General features: G+C 36.4%; 1 protein-coding gene across 8 annotated transcripts in view; it reads right to left on the minus strand.

Moving 5' to 3' along the window:
• Nucleotides 1–17,442, minus strand: part of nbas (NBAS subunit of NRZ tethering complex) — a 378,367-nt gene that overhangs the window by 152,329 nt on the left and 208,596 nt on the right. For all 8 annotated transcript variants that reach the window (XR_012395546.1, XR_012395545.1, XR_012395547.1 and 5 more), the window contains one exon: nt 12,605–12,858. Coding sequence is in view for 4 of the 8 variants with exons in the window: in XM_073932555.1 (XP_073788656.1) it covers nt 12,605–12,858 (254 nt within the window). In the remaining 4 variants the exon portion in view is untranslated. The remainder of the gene's footprint in view (nt 1–12,604; nt 12,859–17,442) is intronic.

Below are 17,442 nucleotides of genomic sequence, written 5' to 3' on the forward strand. Positions count from 1 at the left end.
ATGCTTCCTGTGAACTGTATGCCATTACAAAATCAGCGTGTTTAAGGTCTGTTTTCTTTAAAAATCAGCGATCTCCACTGGCTGAGTGATATCCAATATAAAGTGGGTCTCAGATTGTACAAGCAGCACTGCATTAAATTAAAATGTTTCCCTGCCATGTCCCTTTACCATATAACCATTTATTTTACCCCAGTATATTCAATGGAGCTTTTACATTAGCCTGTTAATACTGACGGATGCATGCGTGTAAACGGCTTTAATTGATTATTTTTGAATTATATTACAACATCTATGCTGTAAAAGGAACGTATAAAAATGGAAAAAAAGAGTGCCGTTAACTGTTCACCGGAAGTTTATCAGTATGGGAAGAAACATTTAATGTAGTTAATGTATGTATTAACATCAACCAAAATTATCTATATTTGTACAGCATTTATTAATCATAGTTCAACATTTTATTACGCATTATTTAAATCTAAATAAATGTTTGTTAACCTAAGTTTATGTACAGTAAGTTAACACAAACTAACACATAAATGTTTTTTTCATTAACTAACGCTAACAAAAATTACTAAATTATGTAATAAATGTATTGTTCAAGTTAGTAAATTCCAAGTGGTAATTTCCCGCTCTCCCTCGTGAAGCAATTACGGAGGTAACTGAAACTGCAAATCATCGAAATTCTGCTAGGCCTGGCTCCATAAAAGATCAAATTTCTACTGACTCTAATGTTAAAATGGCTAAATTTACAGCAGAAAAAAAAGGTGTATACAGCCTGGTACAAAGAACGGTTTTGGTCCATATAGCTAATATTACCCTTCATGACAACTCTGAAGGGGATGAATTCTTTTAATAATCATTCGTTTCGTTTTTATGAAGTTATATTAAGTCTGCATAATTAAGGGCGTGGCCACTTGAGTGACAGCTAGGACTCGCTGCTCGCTGTCATTTTACCTCAACTGATTCTGGCTGATTAGCTGCTGAACTCTGCATTTACGACGTATTTTTGTTTTGATTTATGTGGCTTTACACAGTTGCCTTTTGGAATTATTTCTAACAATTATCAGATGATATGGCATGTTGTGTGCCCTTAATTGTGCTCACAAACCATTTCACCAAGTGAGTGAAATTATATACTTATACCATATCTATAAATATATTTGTTTCATTTAAGATAATTTACAATTATCTTTAGACCTGTAAAGCACTCCAGAATGTGACAGATTGATTAGCTGTAGGCTCTAGAACAGTCATCTGAAACGTTGTCATACAGTCTTGCGCCTAGATTTCATAAATAGCCTTGCATTTACTAACAAAGACTATTTTTGTAGTTATTGGAAGTAATTCAAAAACTTCATAAGAACTATTTTAGTGATTCAATGTATTACAACAGTGTTTTTAAAAGACTAAAAACTTTATTGATAAAGTATACAGCCAAGCACATGTGGTCAGAAAACAAACAAGTCGCAGGTAACGAAGTATTAAGCATTTCACCCCCAAAAAAAGCCTGTCTAAGCAAAATGCCAGCAGGTGTCTGTAGCTCTGCTCACGCTCCGCCTCTTTGCTCTTGTTTAGTATTCCCCGGTCGGTAAGATGACTCATGAACGAACTGGCGATGGTTGGCCACGCCTACTTGTAGCTATTTTTGCGTTCTTCAGAAACCTAGGGGTGATGTCACGGATTCTCCGCCCATATCTTTTACAGTCTATGGTAAATACACTACCTAATGTTAAGTAACAAAACCTTACTTGTTGTAAGTAATAAAACCTTAAGTAATTGTAAAGTGTTACAACAACAACAACGACAACAATCAAAACAGTAAAAATAAAAAATCTAAAAGTGGACATTACAAAAACTGAACATAAAACATCTTCTAAATAACACTGTTGAACAAACATTGACCTTTTATGAGAACTGTGTAAAACCATACAGGCAAACTGTCAAAACCCACTCATATTTACATCAATCTAAAATCTGAGAATCGTTCCATCTCCGCTAATCTACTGTACATATTGGACCCTTCCTGCAGTTTCTATTTGTGTCAATGAAAGTGAACTGGTGCAGACCTGGCATGCCTCCAGGTTATATCAAGTCAGACCGCCAACATTATACTGACACACAAAGCCTCATCAGGGCATTAAATATTGAAACAGCTGCCTCTGAGAAAGGGCCTATCTCACGACAGGGGCCAGAAGGCCAATCGACACACACATATACACTCTAACAGACAGGAATGCAGAAAAGAAGGAGCTGTCTCTGTCTCTGGGGTTGTGGCAGATGTTAAAAACTGTCTTTACAGGACTGTGTGTGGAAGCATGTATGTGACAGAGTGTTTTTTGCCGCCTATAAAGTGTGAGTGTTTAAAGTGGAAGGTATCACATAAGACAGGAGAGAGTATGGTGTGAAAACTCTCTGACAAACTCCCTGCTGACCTCTAAAAACACTCACTACGAGATCACCAAGTTCAAAACCGTCATGTAAAAAAAACATGTCATTAGTTCAAGCAGCAAGTCAAAGTAAGTTTTTTTTTTTTTTTGTCACATCTCAGATATTTAAAGGGATAGAGCCATCCAAACATTTACTGCATTTTACCTCATCTAACATTCTACCTCTTCTTCTGTTAAACAAACACTTAATAATAATATTAATTATACACACACCACATGTGAATCTGGGAAAAAGAAAAAAAGTCACTGTGCCTTTCCGCCACATTACTACTCAACTTATATGCAGTTATGAGTGAATGAAGCCTTTTGAGTTGTCATTATTACATGCATCAGGTGAATTGCCCCAATAATAAAGAGAGAGAGAGCATAAAAGCTCATTCCATGAGCTGTGTGTTTTATAATGATCTATTTTATCAGAAAAGAACAAAATGTATTATATTCTGACTAATTAACATTCCTCTATTACTTTGGTTGCTCAGCGACCCATTTCCTGCCGTCTCAGCTGGGGACAGATGTGTCATTATGCTGGAAATTTCTGGTTATGCTGTTGATTGACATGCTTGCAATCAGGAGCTGATTTACCGCTTCATTTGTCCTACCAGGTTGGCGATTTATCGATTTTATTCTCCTTAATTTGCTAATTATTTTTACAATCTTTTTATTAACTTTAGCAACTGGCATTTCTGCAACACATACGTTGCTCAGATTGCACAAAAACAGATTTATATTTTTGTTACTGATGTGTACACACACACACACACATACAGTACATATATATATATATATATATATATATATATATATATATATATATATATATATATATATATATATATATATATATACATACATTTATATATATACATTTATATATATACAGTTGAAGTCAGAATTATAAGACCGCCTGAATTATTACCCCCCTGTTTATTTTTCCCCCAATTTCAATTTAACGCAGAGAAGAAAACATTTCTAAACATAATAGTTTTAATAACTTATTTCTAATAATTGATTTATTTTATCTTTGCCATGATGACAGTAAATAATATTTGACTAATTTTTTTCAAGACACTTAGATACAGCTTAAAGTGACATTTAAAGGTTTAACTGGTGCTAATTAGGTTAACTAGGCAGGTTAGGGTGATTAGGCCTGTCATTGTATATTGTAGGGTCCACCCAGTTGGCCCAATGCCGGTGTCCACTGGTGGATGAAGGTTCACTGCATGTTCGGTCTTTCCAGTGCACAATGTTGATTTATATTAAACTTAACTCATATCTGACTCCAATTTTAGTATGAGGTGGTTTAGAATATTAATATATTTATCCTCGTTTTATCTGACTCCAATTATAAAACATTAAGAAGATTATATCAATATGTAATTTAGATAAATGTTTGAACCTTTTGTGTTCACTAGTAACTATTACATCCGTTCATTCGGGTGCTCATGTCGCTCAGAGAAATCGCCTCGGCCGAAGGCGTCCCTCACGGTCACACTCCGGTCAGTCTTGAATATTAAACAGAGGTAAATTGACTAATACTTTAGATGGCCGCTACCAGCGCGCTCGTTCTAAAATACTTTAGTTAGTCCCGCTTAGATGTACACCTTTGAGTTAAGACAATCATCATTTCTAATTAGAGGTTAGGGCATTAATATAAATGTACCCGACTACTGGACTCTATAGTAACTTTGGTTTTCACCAAGCCCATGGTTTCCCATATGAACTTAATTTAGAATAATATTACCCTCAAACAAAGGTCGGGTACCCAATCTAGGTTAGTCGTGCAACACCTTGTTGACCTAGACGGAAGTTATCGCCCTTTCCACCTAAGTACACATGAATCAATATCAAGAGTCAGCCGGATCGCTAAAACACAATTAGTGTGCCAATGCTCCATCTCAATTGGATTTTAGTCCGTCTACTGACCTGACGCAAGACGTGCGGAAACAAGGATACAGCGTAATCTACTTGAATTAATAATTACAGAGTAAGCAAAATATGGTCAAACATTACAATTTATTAGTCAGGTAAATGTATTATGCCAATTCAATCAGTCAATTCATAAATGATCAATACAAAACATCAAATTATCAAAGATAAATCCAAGATGAAAAAGATGCATTCCTGACTTTGAAATATACATAACATGGGGCAGACCCCATGTTATGGGCTGATCTGGTTAGGCAGAATCGCCCTGAGTCCTTCTTAGGCCTTACCTTAAATAATCCAAGAATTCCCTCAAGGAAGGGGGTGTAAATGTATAACAAAAGGCATTCACACTTAGTGTCACACCCCTAACAGTGGATCAAAAGATGCCTGAAGTTATATATTTATTGTTCTGATTATGTCTATTTCTGAGAGAATGAGACCATTGTACCAATCGCACTGAGACATTTCAAATGATATCAAACATGATAGTTAAAGTCAGTTTGGTTAATTCTAGAACATTCAAACATTGAAATGACCATATGTGTGAGTTGGGGGGATGAAGCAGACTCAGATGCAAATGCAGCAGGAACTGGTTTTTCCCGCATTCCTCCCTGGTGGGTTGTGAAGTCACCAGTCTCTGTTTTCAGCTCATGTTTTGAATTGTCAAAGACATCAGAATATTTGCAATATTTCAATTCTTACAGATAACCCCCATTTGATCCCGTGGGTCAGATATAAATGTGTCCATGGGGTCACTATGTATCCTTGTTGAGGTCGTTCAGGGGCAATTCAAGACAGTCTCTGCAGCATTATCAGTTGTAAGTCGTGTTCAGCAGGTAGCTAAACAGGTCCAGGCTCGTTTTCACCTCTTTTGATGAGCCTGACCCGAATGCACTGCTCATTCAGTCCATACAGGCCTTCATAGCTTCCACTGTGTCCTTCCCCTGACAAAAGTGTCCACGTCGTGTGGGCTTCTCATAGTCTGCTTCTTCTGATGAATCTGGTCATCTCCAGATATGCAGACATCGGCATGTGGGGGTCTACAGTGTGTATACACTGCCTTCTCTCGGACACCTAAACAGCAACTTGATGGCTCAGCGATTGAACAGTTATGAACTTGTGTCATTCTGCATTGGAGAAAGTCATGAGGTTAAGCATAAAATATATGATCAAAACATAAAAGTCAGCAAGTGCGAGTCGTACAACTGGTCTCAGGTCTCTTTCAATCTGTTTAAATGGTCCAATCAAAAACAGATAAGTCTTTGTCACCACTGAGATAGGGTATAATGATAGGGAGAATATTAAATATTCTTGGTTTGAATTACTCAAGGTAAAGCTATCAAAAGGTCAGTGCAACTTATTAAAACAGTATAACAGGCAGTATGCATCATAAAACATATCATCATGACAATACATTCAAATAAATGACATTCATTTTCAAAATGAAAAAACGTGAAGATATTTGTCATACATGATAGTAATCACATTATTTAACCATAATTATGAAGGTATATCTATAATAATGTGTGTGTTTGTGTGTGTATGTTGTGTGGTGTGTGTGTGTGTGTGTGTGTGTGTGTGTGTGTGTGTGTGTGTGTGTGTGTGTGTGTCTGTGTGTGTGTGTGTGTGTGTGTGTGTGTGTGTGTGTGTGTTTGTGTGTGTGTGTGTGTGTGTGTGTGTTTATGTGTGTGTGGGGGGGGCTTGAACACAATTGATGGTATTTGTCAAATTTAAATGTCCTAGTGATTATTAGAAGTGTCCTCACTTCGGTTTAATTTAAATCACTTTAGCACTTATACCTGTTATTGGTGATAGATTGGAAAACCAGGGGCCCTCTGGTTTGTCAACCATCCCCACAACAGTCAGTGTATCTATGGCAAGTTCGCCTCTATTGAAGTTTTATACCATCAATTTGTTGTCAAAGCCATGCAAATGTGTAATTTCTTTTCAGCTGACAGAGGGTGTCAGAGGGTGTTTGTTGTCTCGTCTGTCATCAGATTAATTATTCTGTTCTATGTGTGTGAGGCTAATGTGTTTTGTTTGTATAAACATGGACAAACGATCTCAATTAAGGAGATTTGACTCCTGGGTCTTTGAAGACTTAGGTGTTATCTATGTGCCTGGGTTTACCTGTGGCTATGTGTCAGTGTAATGCTCCGAACAATGGTAATCAACTTTTATAATTGTGTTGCAAAATTTTAGTCCTGTCTTAGCAGGGAGCCAGCATAAGAATGTGAACATGAGGTGTGTTCCGGCTCAAATTGATTCCATATAATATCTTTTACGGAGCATGTTAAGGTGCAATGTTCAAAGCTGGATCCTGTAAAAAATGCATTTTCATGGTTAATTTAATTATCACACTCTATACTCCTGTTTGTAGTTCAAACTGCAGCTATACAGGGGATAGCAGAGTTTTCTACTTTTGGAGATCAAAGAAACAAATATCATGAATTTCAACATAGTTGATTCCATTTTCATACAGGACATGTGGTTTAACATGTGTATAGTATAAAAACAAATTTAAAAATGCCACCAGGATTCGTGACAATAGAGTCTGTTGCTATTGGTCTTTGCAGGAACAATGCAGTAAAGTTCTTTATCGCCTCTAGGTAACCAGGGTTTTAGTCCCATTGCTATTAAGCAATTTGGGAAGATTTTAACTATGAGATCTTTCATGTCTCTGTTTAATTTAACATATAATGATTTACATCTTAGTTGAAGTAAGATGTTTTGTGAAATCACAAAGCCTCCTACAGTGCTGAATCCATTGATAAGATCAGTTGTGGATAATTGTTATTCTGATGACTGATCAAAGACTTTTTTCAGAGGACTCACTGCAGATGAGGTGTTAGCACCACAGGGGTTCTTGCTTTGAGATGCAAGATGGGAGACTTTTGGCCTCTCAGGTTATGGCCTAACCTTTTGTTGCCCTCATTTGTATTTGTTTGATGTGGACCGGATCTGGAGTGTTCTTTGTTATTGGTCCGCCTAAGATGAGAACAAAAGCAGAGAGAACCATTTTTAGAATTTTCATCAGTTTCAAATTCAATCATGTGGAATTAATGTTAATGCATCATTTTGCAATATTAATTCTGGAAGCCACATAATGTTGCTGGTCAGATGTGAATTGCTGTTGTTGATTTCAGCATATTGTGAGTGTGTAACACCTGTTTACACAGTCTGCTGTATTCTGAGCATTATCTCCCAGTTCCGCTGGGGACATTTTCTGAATCAATCAATGATTTTTCACTAATTTCAGTTCACAATCTAATGGGCCGATACCCATAGTTCATCTTTTGCTCTCATTAACAGTCAGATCTGTTGGCAGAAATCATTTCACCCTTTTGGTGTTCTCTGCTTAACGGTTGTCATTTTATGGTGTGACTCACAGATTCTTAGATCTTTTGACCCATAAAAACTTTGGTAACTCTGAATGTTATCATATCTATCCCCCTTTCATTATTTTCTGGTGAGTTTAACTCTCTGATCAAATTTTAATTGTAGGTGGTGTTTTTTCAGCGAGGATTATATTGGTTTACAATCAGTTATTCTATAGTAGTTCTGTCAGTGTTTTCATTAAGCATAAAGAAAGCAAACCTCCTCAAAGTGAATGTTTCATCTCTAGTCTTTAGTGCCATGATTGGCGATTATAATATAATGTACATTATTGTTTATTCCTAATGTAATTATATTATATTAAAATAGTATGTATTAAATATAATTATATCTGGTCTCTGGAGAGTGTTTTAGAACACAGTGCATTATGCAATTACAGCAAACACATTCTGAGCATCTTATTATCACTGAGGTGAGACTTCTTTGCTCTCTGTCAGGCCATTTGAATATGAAAAGGTTTGAGCAATCAGGAGGTCTAAGGGCTTATTTAAAGCTAAAATCTTTTATATTTAGTCTGTTTCAAGATTAAATTAAAGTATAGTGGATATTTTAATTGATCAGCATCATATTTGAATTTATCCCCATTAAATTTGAATGGCAAACTTCTGATTTGTAAAAGCAGAGTTTTCATTAGAGCTTATTTGTCTTTTTTGCAATCAAATCATTCTGTTCTGCTCACCTTTATTTTTCACATGCAAATGCCTTTAAACAGACTGTTGTTATTAATCCAATTTAAAAGTTTACAATTGTTTTTAAATCTTAAACCATTTTTTCCTGTTTTCCTTTTTTCCATTTTTCTCTTTTATATAAAACAGTAGATTTAAAAACAATGGATATTTTTGATTCAAACTTTTAGGATCTAATTTGTGACTCTCCACTGAGTTCCAGAATATAATTTGGATGATGTTATTCCAATTTAAGCTTCAACTCTTGCTGCCTAGCAGACAAAGAGATATTTCAGAGCAAGGGATGGCGTTTTTCTATACTGCTGTTATCATGTCCCTGATGATCAAAGTGGTTTTGTCTAATTCTCAACCCCACCGGATAACGCATTCCGGTCTAACATTTTTGAGCATTTCCGACTCATTCTATCAATGTGTTTATATAGGGTGCGTCCAGCTTTCCCTCAACATTTCTAATAGGCAAAGAAGAATTGACTTACCACAGCAGCTGAAGATAGAATAGAAGATCCAAACCTCTTGGTTGATATAAATCCATTTTGTGCTGGAAAGACGTAACTCGCCTGAGTTGGGAGATCACGGAGATGGGTCACCATTTTGTAGGGTCCACCCAGTTGGCCCAATGCCGGTGTCCACTGGTGGATGAAGGTTCACTGCATGTTCGGTCTTTCCAGTGCACAATGTTGATTTATATTAAACTTAACTCATATCTGACTCCAATTTTAGTATGAGGTGGTTTAGAATATTAATATATTTATCCTCGTTTTATCTGACTCCAATTATAAAACATTAAGAAGATTATATCAATATGTAATTTAGATAAATGTTTGAACCTTTTGTGTTCACTAGTAACTATTACATCCGTTCATTCGGGTGCTCATGTCGCTCAGAGAAATCGCCTCGGCCGAAGGCGTCCCTCACGGTCACACTCCGGTCAGTCTTGAATATTAAACAGAGGTAAATTGACTAATACTTTAGATGGCCGCTACCAGCGCGCTCGTTCTAAAATACTTTAGTTAGTCCCGCTTAGATGTACACCTTTGAGTTAAGACAATCATCATTTCTAATTAGAGGTTAGGGCATTAATATAAATGTACCCGACTACTGGACTCTATAGTAACTTTGGTTTTCACCAAGCCCATGGTTTCCCATATGAACTTAATTTAGAATAATATTACCCTCAAACAAAGGTCGGGTACCCAATCTAGGTTAGTCGTGCAACACCTTGTTGACCTAGACGGAAGTTATCGCCCTTTCCACCTAAGTACACATGAATCAATATCAAGAGTCAGCCGGATCGCTAAAACACAATTAGTGTGCCAATGCTCCATCTCAATTGGATTTTAGTCCGTCTACTGACCTGACGCAAGACGTGCGGAAACAAGGATACAGCGTAATCTACTTGAATTAATAATTACAGAGTAAGCAAAATATGGTCAAACATTACAATTTATTAGTCAGGTAAATGTATTATGCCAATTCAATCAGTCAATTCATAAATGATCAATACAAAACATCAAATTATCAAAGATAAATCCAAGATGAAAAAGATGCATTCCTGACTTTGAAATATACATAACATGGGGCAGACCCCATGTTATGGGCTGATCTGGTTAGGCAGAATCGCCCTGAGTCCTTCTTAGGCCTTACCTTAAATAATCCAAGAATTCCCTCAAGGAAGGGGGTGTAAATGTATAACAAAAGGCATTCACACTTAGTGTCACACCCCTAACAGTGGATCAAAAGATGCCTGAAGTTATATATTTATTGTTCTGATTATGTCTATTTCTGAGAGAATGAGACCATTGTACCAATCGCACTGAGACATTTCAAATGATATCAAACATGATAGTTAAAGTCAGTTTGGTTAATTCTAGAACATTCAAACATTGAAATGACCATATGTGTGAGTTGGGGGGATGAAGCAGACTCAGATGCAAATGCAGCAGGAACTGGTTTTTCCCGCATTCCTCCCTGGTGGGTTGTGAAGTCACCAGTCTCTGTTTTCAGCTCATGTTTTGAATTGTCAAAGACATCAGAATATTTGCAATATTTCAATTCTTACAATATCAATGATTTGTTCTGCAGACTATCGAAAAAAAAAATTAGCTTAAAGGGGCTAACAATTTTGTCCTTAAACTAGTGTTTAAAAAAAATTAAAAATGCTTTTATTCTAGCCAAAATAAAACAAAGAAGACTTTTTTCAAAAGGAAAAATATTATCAGACATACTGTGGAAATGTCTTTGCCCTTTTAAACATTATTTGGGAAAAATAAAAAATAATAATAAAATAATTAAAAAGGGGGGCTAATAATTCTGACTTCAACTGTACATATATATATATATATATATATATATATATATATATATATATATATATATATATATATATATATATATATATATACACATACACATGCATACATACATACATACAGTAATCAGGACTGAACAATATGGCTACAAATGTACTAAAACAAGAAAAAAAAACTAAAATCAAAATAGACATGTAAAATATTGCTATAATTAATAATAATAATAATAATAATAATAATACACTTTAAAAATAATAACTACAAAAAAAATTGTACTTAAATAGATGCAAAATATTACAAATAAAAACATTTAGTTTTAGATGTAAACTAAAAAATTTAAGACATTTATATTGATTAAAACTCCAAAACTCAAGACAATCCTATTGATTAACACCAATAGTGGCAACTATTAACAGCAAATGTGTTAAAAAATAAAGCAAGATTAAGTGGCCGATCACACCAAACAAGCTTTTTGCGTTGAAAGTTTTGAGTGATTTACTGATGCCCTGCACGCCTTGCGTTTTAACTGTCTGTTGCACCTTGCGTTTTTGTTGTTGCTCACAGTTGAAAAAAAGTCAACTCTGAACAGAAAAAGTGCATTACATCAATAGTGTCTTTTTCATTCTCCAACAAGCGAAAGCAGAGGCGGGATTTCCGTTGAGGTGACAGCAGTGTTTGAAGACTTTTAAAGATAGAGGAGGGGCTAGTGGTTATAGTTAGTGGTTTTAAGTCTTAAGTTTTTTTGCATTTAGCTGTGCTGCTTTTCCATAGTGTTTTTCATTGTAAACATCGATTTTATGGACATGTTTGACAATTAACATTATGTTTGTCTCTCTAATTTTTTATTTAATTCAATTTTTTTTTTATTCTAAAAACACAAGACTCATACATCTCTTTGGTAAGAGAACACCAACGTTTTCTAACAGTCCCACTACATTAACAAAATATAAACTGACACGAAAATGGATGTGTAAATGCATGTTTTTACATTGTACTTATGATCAATTAATTACATACACGTGATTACATCTGTCACACATATAATGCTTACAAGCTCTGTGATTGGTTGGCTTGGTAGTGGTGATGAGTGTGGGCGGTGCTGAGAGCCGCAAGTTAGATGGAGCAAGTGTCTACACGTGTCGAGTCCTGTGAAAGAGCTCCAGATGGAAACTTTTGTTTGCAATAATTTTATAATTAAAGTTGTTGCACGTCCGCCGGTTCCCACCTCTAAATGAGTGAGTTTGAGCTACTTGTACATTAAGGTAGCGTTCAGAAAAAACAACACAAGTGAAAAACTTGACACAGAAGAACATAAAAACCTACTGCCAGCTAGCGTTTGGGAAGTGTTATTGCAGAGCAACACAAACAGCACACAGAATTATAAATGCATGGCTATGTACCAGGCATGGGTTACGCCGATCACTCGATGCAGAAGTATAAATCAGCCTTTACACCTTAACCAACCCTTAAACCTACCCATACAACAAAACTTGCCCATAACCCTACCTATATCCCACCAAAAGGGCACCAGAAGTGTTCTACAATAGATTATGAACACAATTAGTACGAGGTATTTATTTGTTGATGCAAGTACATACTGTAGTAAAGGCCACCAAATATAAAGTGGGACCACTCTGACAAACAGAAACAAAAATGGTGTCTGTTTGAATACTAAAAATGTTCAATTGGCACTTACTAGGCCACTGACCATCTGCAAAGTGACCTACTGTAATTGGATGACTGTCCACACTGGTTTCCTTTGTCAGTGTTTTGTGCTTTAGGGTGCTAGGTTGGACATGGTGAAATCTGTTTTGTACATTCAGACTTGAGCTCTACTCACCTACAGCCACAGCTTTGAGCTTCTTGAGCAGTTTGAGGTGTGTGTCAGGCTTCATAGCAGTTTGTGAGAAGTAGTTTGCGCAGCCGCAGTTCTCCAGAAGAGTGAAGTAGAAGAGCAGTCGGAGCTGGTCGGTCCCGGCTATACTGGGGTACACGTATTTTGTCATGTGCATGTAAAACGACTCCGGGTCTGTCTTTAGAGTCTCAAACAGACCCAGCGCCTCCGTCCTGCCCTCGATGTCTTTGGTGGAGAGACTGAAGAAAGAGAGAAAGAAAGAAGAGCAAGGTCTGCTGAAGCATTGATCACTCAACCTTTGCAAATTGCTTGTAGAGAATCAATTAAGGCAATGCGTGGCCATTTTTCCCCCCAATTGTCCCCCAAACCAGATGAAGAAGTACATTAAGGTCGAGTTAATATGCTGTGACGGCTCTCTTGTGTTGAAGAATTGATTTTGTTTAATCTAAAAGAACTTCTTCAAACTGCTTAAAGTCCATTAAACGTTATTCGCTCCGGTATGAACACTTCCAGGACCAAAAACAATCATTTTCAGGCAGTGAATCATAGGCTGTGGCGCACGTTTACTGACCCGCTATAAATCTGATGTCAGCTTCGGATTCTATGGGTGTCATGTTTTATGTTAGCGCTAGCCTGATTTCCATAATTTATCTCTAGCGTGACTTCATAAGCAGGCGTAGAGACTGGCCCTCCACCTCGCTCTAATTGAATGGCTTTTCAGTAAAGATAAACAGCTTTACTGCACCACCGAAATATCCCATAGCAATTCTGATGCATGGAAATGTTTTATAGAGTTGGGTTATCAATAAATTACTATGTGAACCTTCAATGACTGCCAAGTCCATTTATCCAGCAGGTCTGCTGATGCTGTACGTGAGGGGGCTCGTGTGAGAGGGAAGGGGTTAGAGAACGAGTCGTAAGCGGGTATGGAGAGAAAAGACATAAAAAGCATGCTGACTTGCAAACAGAACAGGGAATAAAAGATGAAGTCAGATAAGAGGGCTGCGTAGGCCTCCAAGGGGCAAAAAAAGGCCACTTCGAATGTAGCAAAAAAAAAAAAGAAAAAGAAAGGGCTTTGCTTCTGAATAGAGCTTGCACATGTGCAATATTGTTATAGGCTCTTTTTGATTGCTTGTTTTGGACAATGATCTCAAGCACAGAAGCAAGTAGAAATGGAACAATAAGGTCACATTTACACTGTCAGGTCTTGATGCCCAATTCCGATTTGTTGCCTATATCCGATTTGTTAACTATATCTGATTTTTTTAATTGTGACCCATATCCAATTTACGTTTTTACACTTGTCATACAATTTATGATGTTGCACATGTGTAAAGAAGGGTTCTAGAATCTGTGCCACACTAGCCACCATGGAAGAAATTGTTTTGCTTTTAGCTCTGCGAATTATGCAAAGTTCACCCAACTTTATAATGACTTTGAGGTGGAGATGGAGGACAAGAGAAAGGGCAGTCATCGCAGCTTGCGCCTTTGGTTTATATATGGTGTCCTCCACCATTCAGAGGAATTTGTTTCTGTAGGACCCTTTAATCTTATCTTGACTGCCTCATCTTTTCACAGGGCAAGAAGGCATGTAACTTCTTTCGTTGACCACTGATTCCTGTATTGTTGTTTACCACATTGGCGTCTCCACAGACGCTCTTCCTTCTACGTCATTAAACCGCGGAGAAGTACCACATTGTCGCAATTTTAATGATGTACAAAATGGAATGCCTCAATAAATCTGATCTGCCTGTTTACATGATAGTCGCATTGTGACATATCCAACTTTTATACCTGATTTATTTCTACATATAAAGAATGCCTAAAACTGATCTCTGAATATCCAAATGCATACATTTTTTTTCAGTCTACACGGTCATAGAACAGATCTGATTTGTGTCACAGATGAACAAAATCGGAATTGGGTCACATTTAACTGACAGTGTAAACGGGGCCTAAGTTTAGTCCTTAACTAAAACTCAGATGTAGGTTCATTAGAAAACAATCAACTTAAATGTTGGCTAGCTATTGCTGCTTATAACCAGCTATTTCCGTTTTGATGCATCTATATGCTGTCATTGAAGACCTGATGATATTCAAAGTACAAATTAGAAAAATGCATTGGGGAAAAGAAAAAATAAATACTTTTTCTCAGCAATCAGGTATCATTTACACTAGTGCAGTTTTGTTTTACAAGAGTATATACAGGAATAAGAGAGTGAAATTCAATACCTTTTAAGACCTTTTTTAACACCCTTTTCATACATTTTAAGACCTTATAACCACTTTTCAACCGGAAACACTGGAGAGATTTTAACTTAAGTTTATTCGCTAAATATAAAGAAATCAATCCAAAACTAAAACATTATTTATACACTAAAAAGAAATCTATTAAATCTGCTAATTCAGCAAGTTGGCGCCTTTAGAACTATAGAAATAATGGTTTTGCCTTGGTTACTGCAGAAAACAAAGCAGCATGATGTCAAATTTAAAAGGATTTCATAAACTATACAGCATCCTGTTATTTACAGATTTAACTCAGGAAAACTTTAGCATACAACCATACATCGCATAATCAAAAATGATATAAAATGTAACACCTGGCAAAACCGCATTTAAAACTTTTTAATACTTTTAAGGGCCTTAAATTTCTCTACATTGATTGATCAACTTTTAATACTTTTTACGAACCCACATTTTAGGACGAAAATGCTGCAAGAAAACCGCAAAAACTGTCTTAAAAATCATTCATCTTGACTGAGCCCCTCCCCTGGAGAATCCTCAGTCTTTAGCAATTGATGGTTGGTTCCTGTACTAGGAGGCAGGGCTTTATTCACCATATTGACGGTTACACTTTTCCCCATTCAAAACTACCAAAGTGACATGTCTTGTGTATTCTATAGTTGTTAGTAAAGGCCATATGACAGAGATTTTATTAATATCATGTAATAGTCCAAAAGACCAGAAGGTGATTGTGGATAGCAACACCTCCATTTTCAAATGCTTGTTTTCATTCCATCAAGTGTATACTGAATTAACATTTTCAAAACGCAAAATCTATTTGCTCGAGTTGAAGAGGAAGGAGAAGTGTAAACTCCAGGTGTAACACTAACAAAAACTATAATGCACTAGTGTAAATGGCAACTCAAAATAAGGTATTTTCAGATATACATGCCAATTAACATTTTTTTGGACCACACATTATGATATTAGGACAATAAATTAATAAATTCAAAGTAAAAATTGTTTACCAGCCTTTATTAACAATTTTGGTCAATGCCAAATCAAAATATTGTCTTGTTCTCCCAAAATGTTAACTACAGTCCAACCTCTCAGATCATCTTAACTGCTCCAATGCCTACTTCAATAGGACTAAATGTCTTTATTTTGTATTTAATATCCAGAGGGCCTGTTTCAGATGACAGAACAAACAGGTTTAAGTCCCTGCGGCTTCCCTGCGTGCTGCCATTGTGTGAGAGCCAGCCTTCGGAAACATTCATAGGGCACACCGGGTCTCAGCATTTTTGTGGATAAACACAGTGCCTGCATGTGCCTATTGTGTTGCAGCTAATCATATTCAGTGTTAATGCAACAAAATGAGCGAGCTGCAGGCCGCATGTGGCCATTTGGCTAGAGCCCAACACCTATCCATTGTCTACAGAGCGTAAGCCCTATGGACCTTAACTCATGTTTAATGGATATATGGCTATACTGGCTAGAGGCACGATGTCTCGGGGCCACAAACAGAAATGCAGAGAGACGAATGCAAGAAAGGCTGGAAAACAACAACAGGACAGAACAACAAGAAGAAGACGATAGCCGAGACAAAACAGGTATAGGACAGAAATTACAGGAAGGAAAGGCGACAGGGGAGAGATAAAGAGAGGGAAAGAGGAGCCTCTGACCGCAGTCTGCTAATTAACACAGAATAACTGCTTTTAACAGGATCAATACTTCACTAAACACAGCAGCCATTAATCCTGTCTCCTGCTGCAATTACAAACCCTGGAATGACTATGGTTTGTTTGTGAGTGAGAGAGAAAGAGAGAGACAGAGGCTGAATTCAAACCGGATTCTTCATCCAAGGGCAGACTGAGGCACTGCACTGACCCTCTTCAGTACATACATGTACGTTATTATATAACAGATAGTTTTGCTCCTATAATTTGATTGGCCAAGAGTGTTCAAGGGTACTGGAAGAGGCCAGCAGAACTGGCATATGTTAGAGTATGGTTGGGCAGTATACTGATATTGCTCAATATATCAACATGTGTATAGAGTTGAAGTCAGAATTATTAAACCCCCTGAATTATTAGCCCCCCTATTTTTCCACCAATTTCTTTTTCAATACATTTCTAAACATAACAGTTTTTATAAATTATTTCTAATAACTACTTTCTTTTACTTTTGCCATGATGATAATATAATTAACATTTTACTAGATCTTTTTAAAGATACTTCTATGCAGCTTAAAGGTTTAACTAGGTTAATTAGGTTAACTAGGCAGGATAGCGTAACTAGGCAAGTCATTGTATAACAACAGTTTGCTCTGTAGACTATCAAAAAATATATAGCTTAAAGGGGCTAATAATTTTGACCTTAAAATGTAATTTAAAAAAAATAAAAACTGCTTTTATTTTAGCCGAAATGAAACAAATAAGACTTTCTCCAGAATAAAAAAAAATATTATCAGGCATGCTGTGAAAATTTCCTTGCCTTGTTAAACGGTATTTGGGAATTATTTAAAAAAGAAAAAAGAAATTCAAAGGGGGTTTAATAATTCTGATTTCAGCTGTATGTATAGAAAACAATATGTTATAAGG

Source organism: Danio rerio, chromosome 20, assembly GCF_049306965.1.
Source record: "Danio rerio strain Tuebingen ecotype United States chromosome 20, GRCz12tu, whole genome shotgun sequence".
Taxonomy (NCBI): domain Eukaryota; kingdom Metazoa; phylum Chordata; class Actinopteri; order Cypriniformes; family Danionidae; genus Danio; species Danio rerio.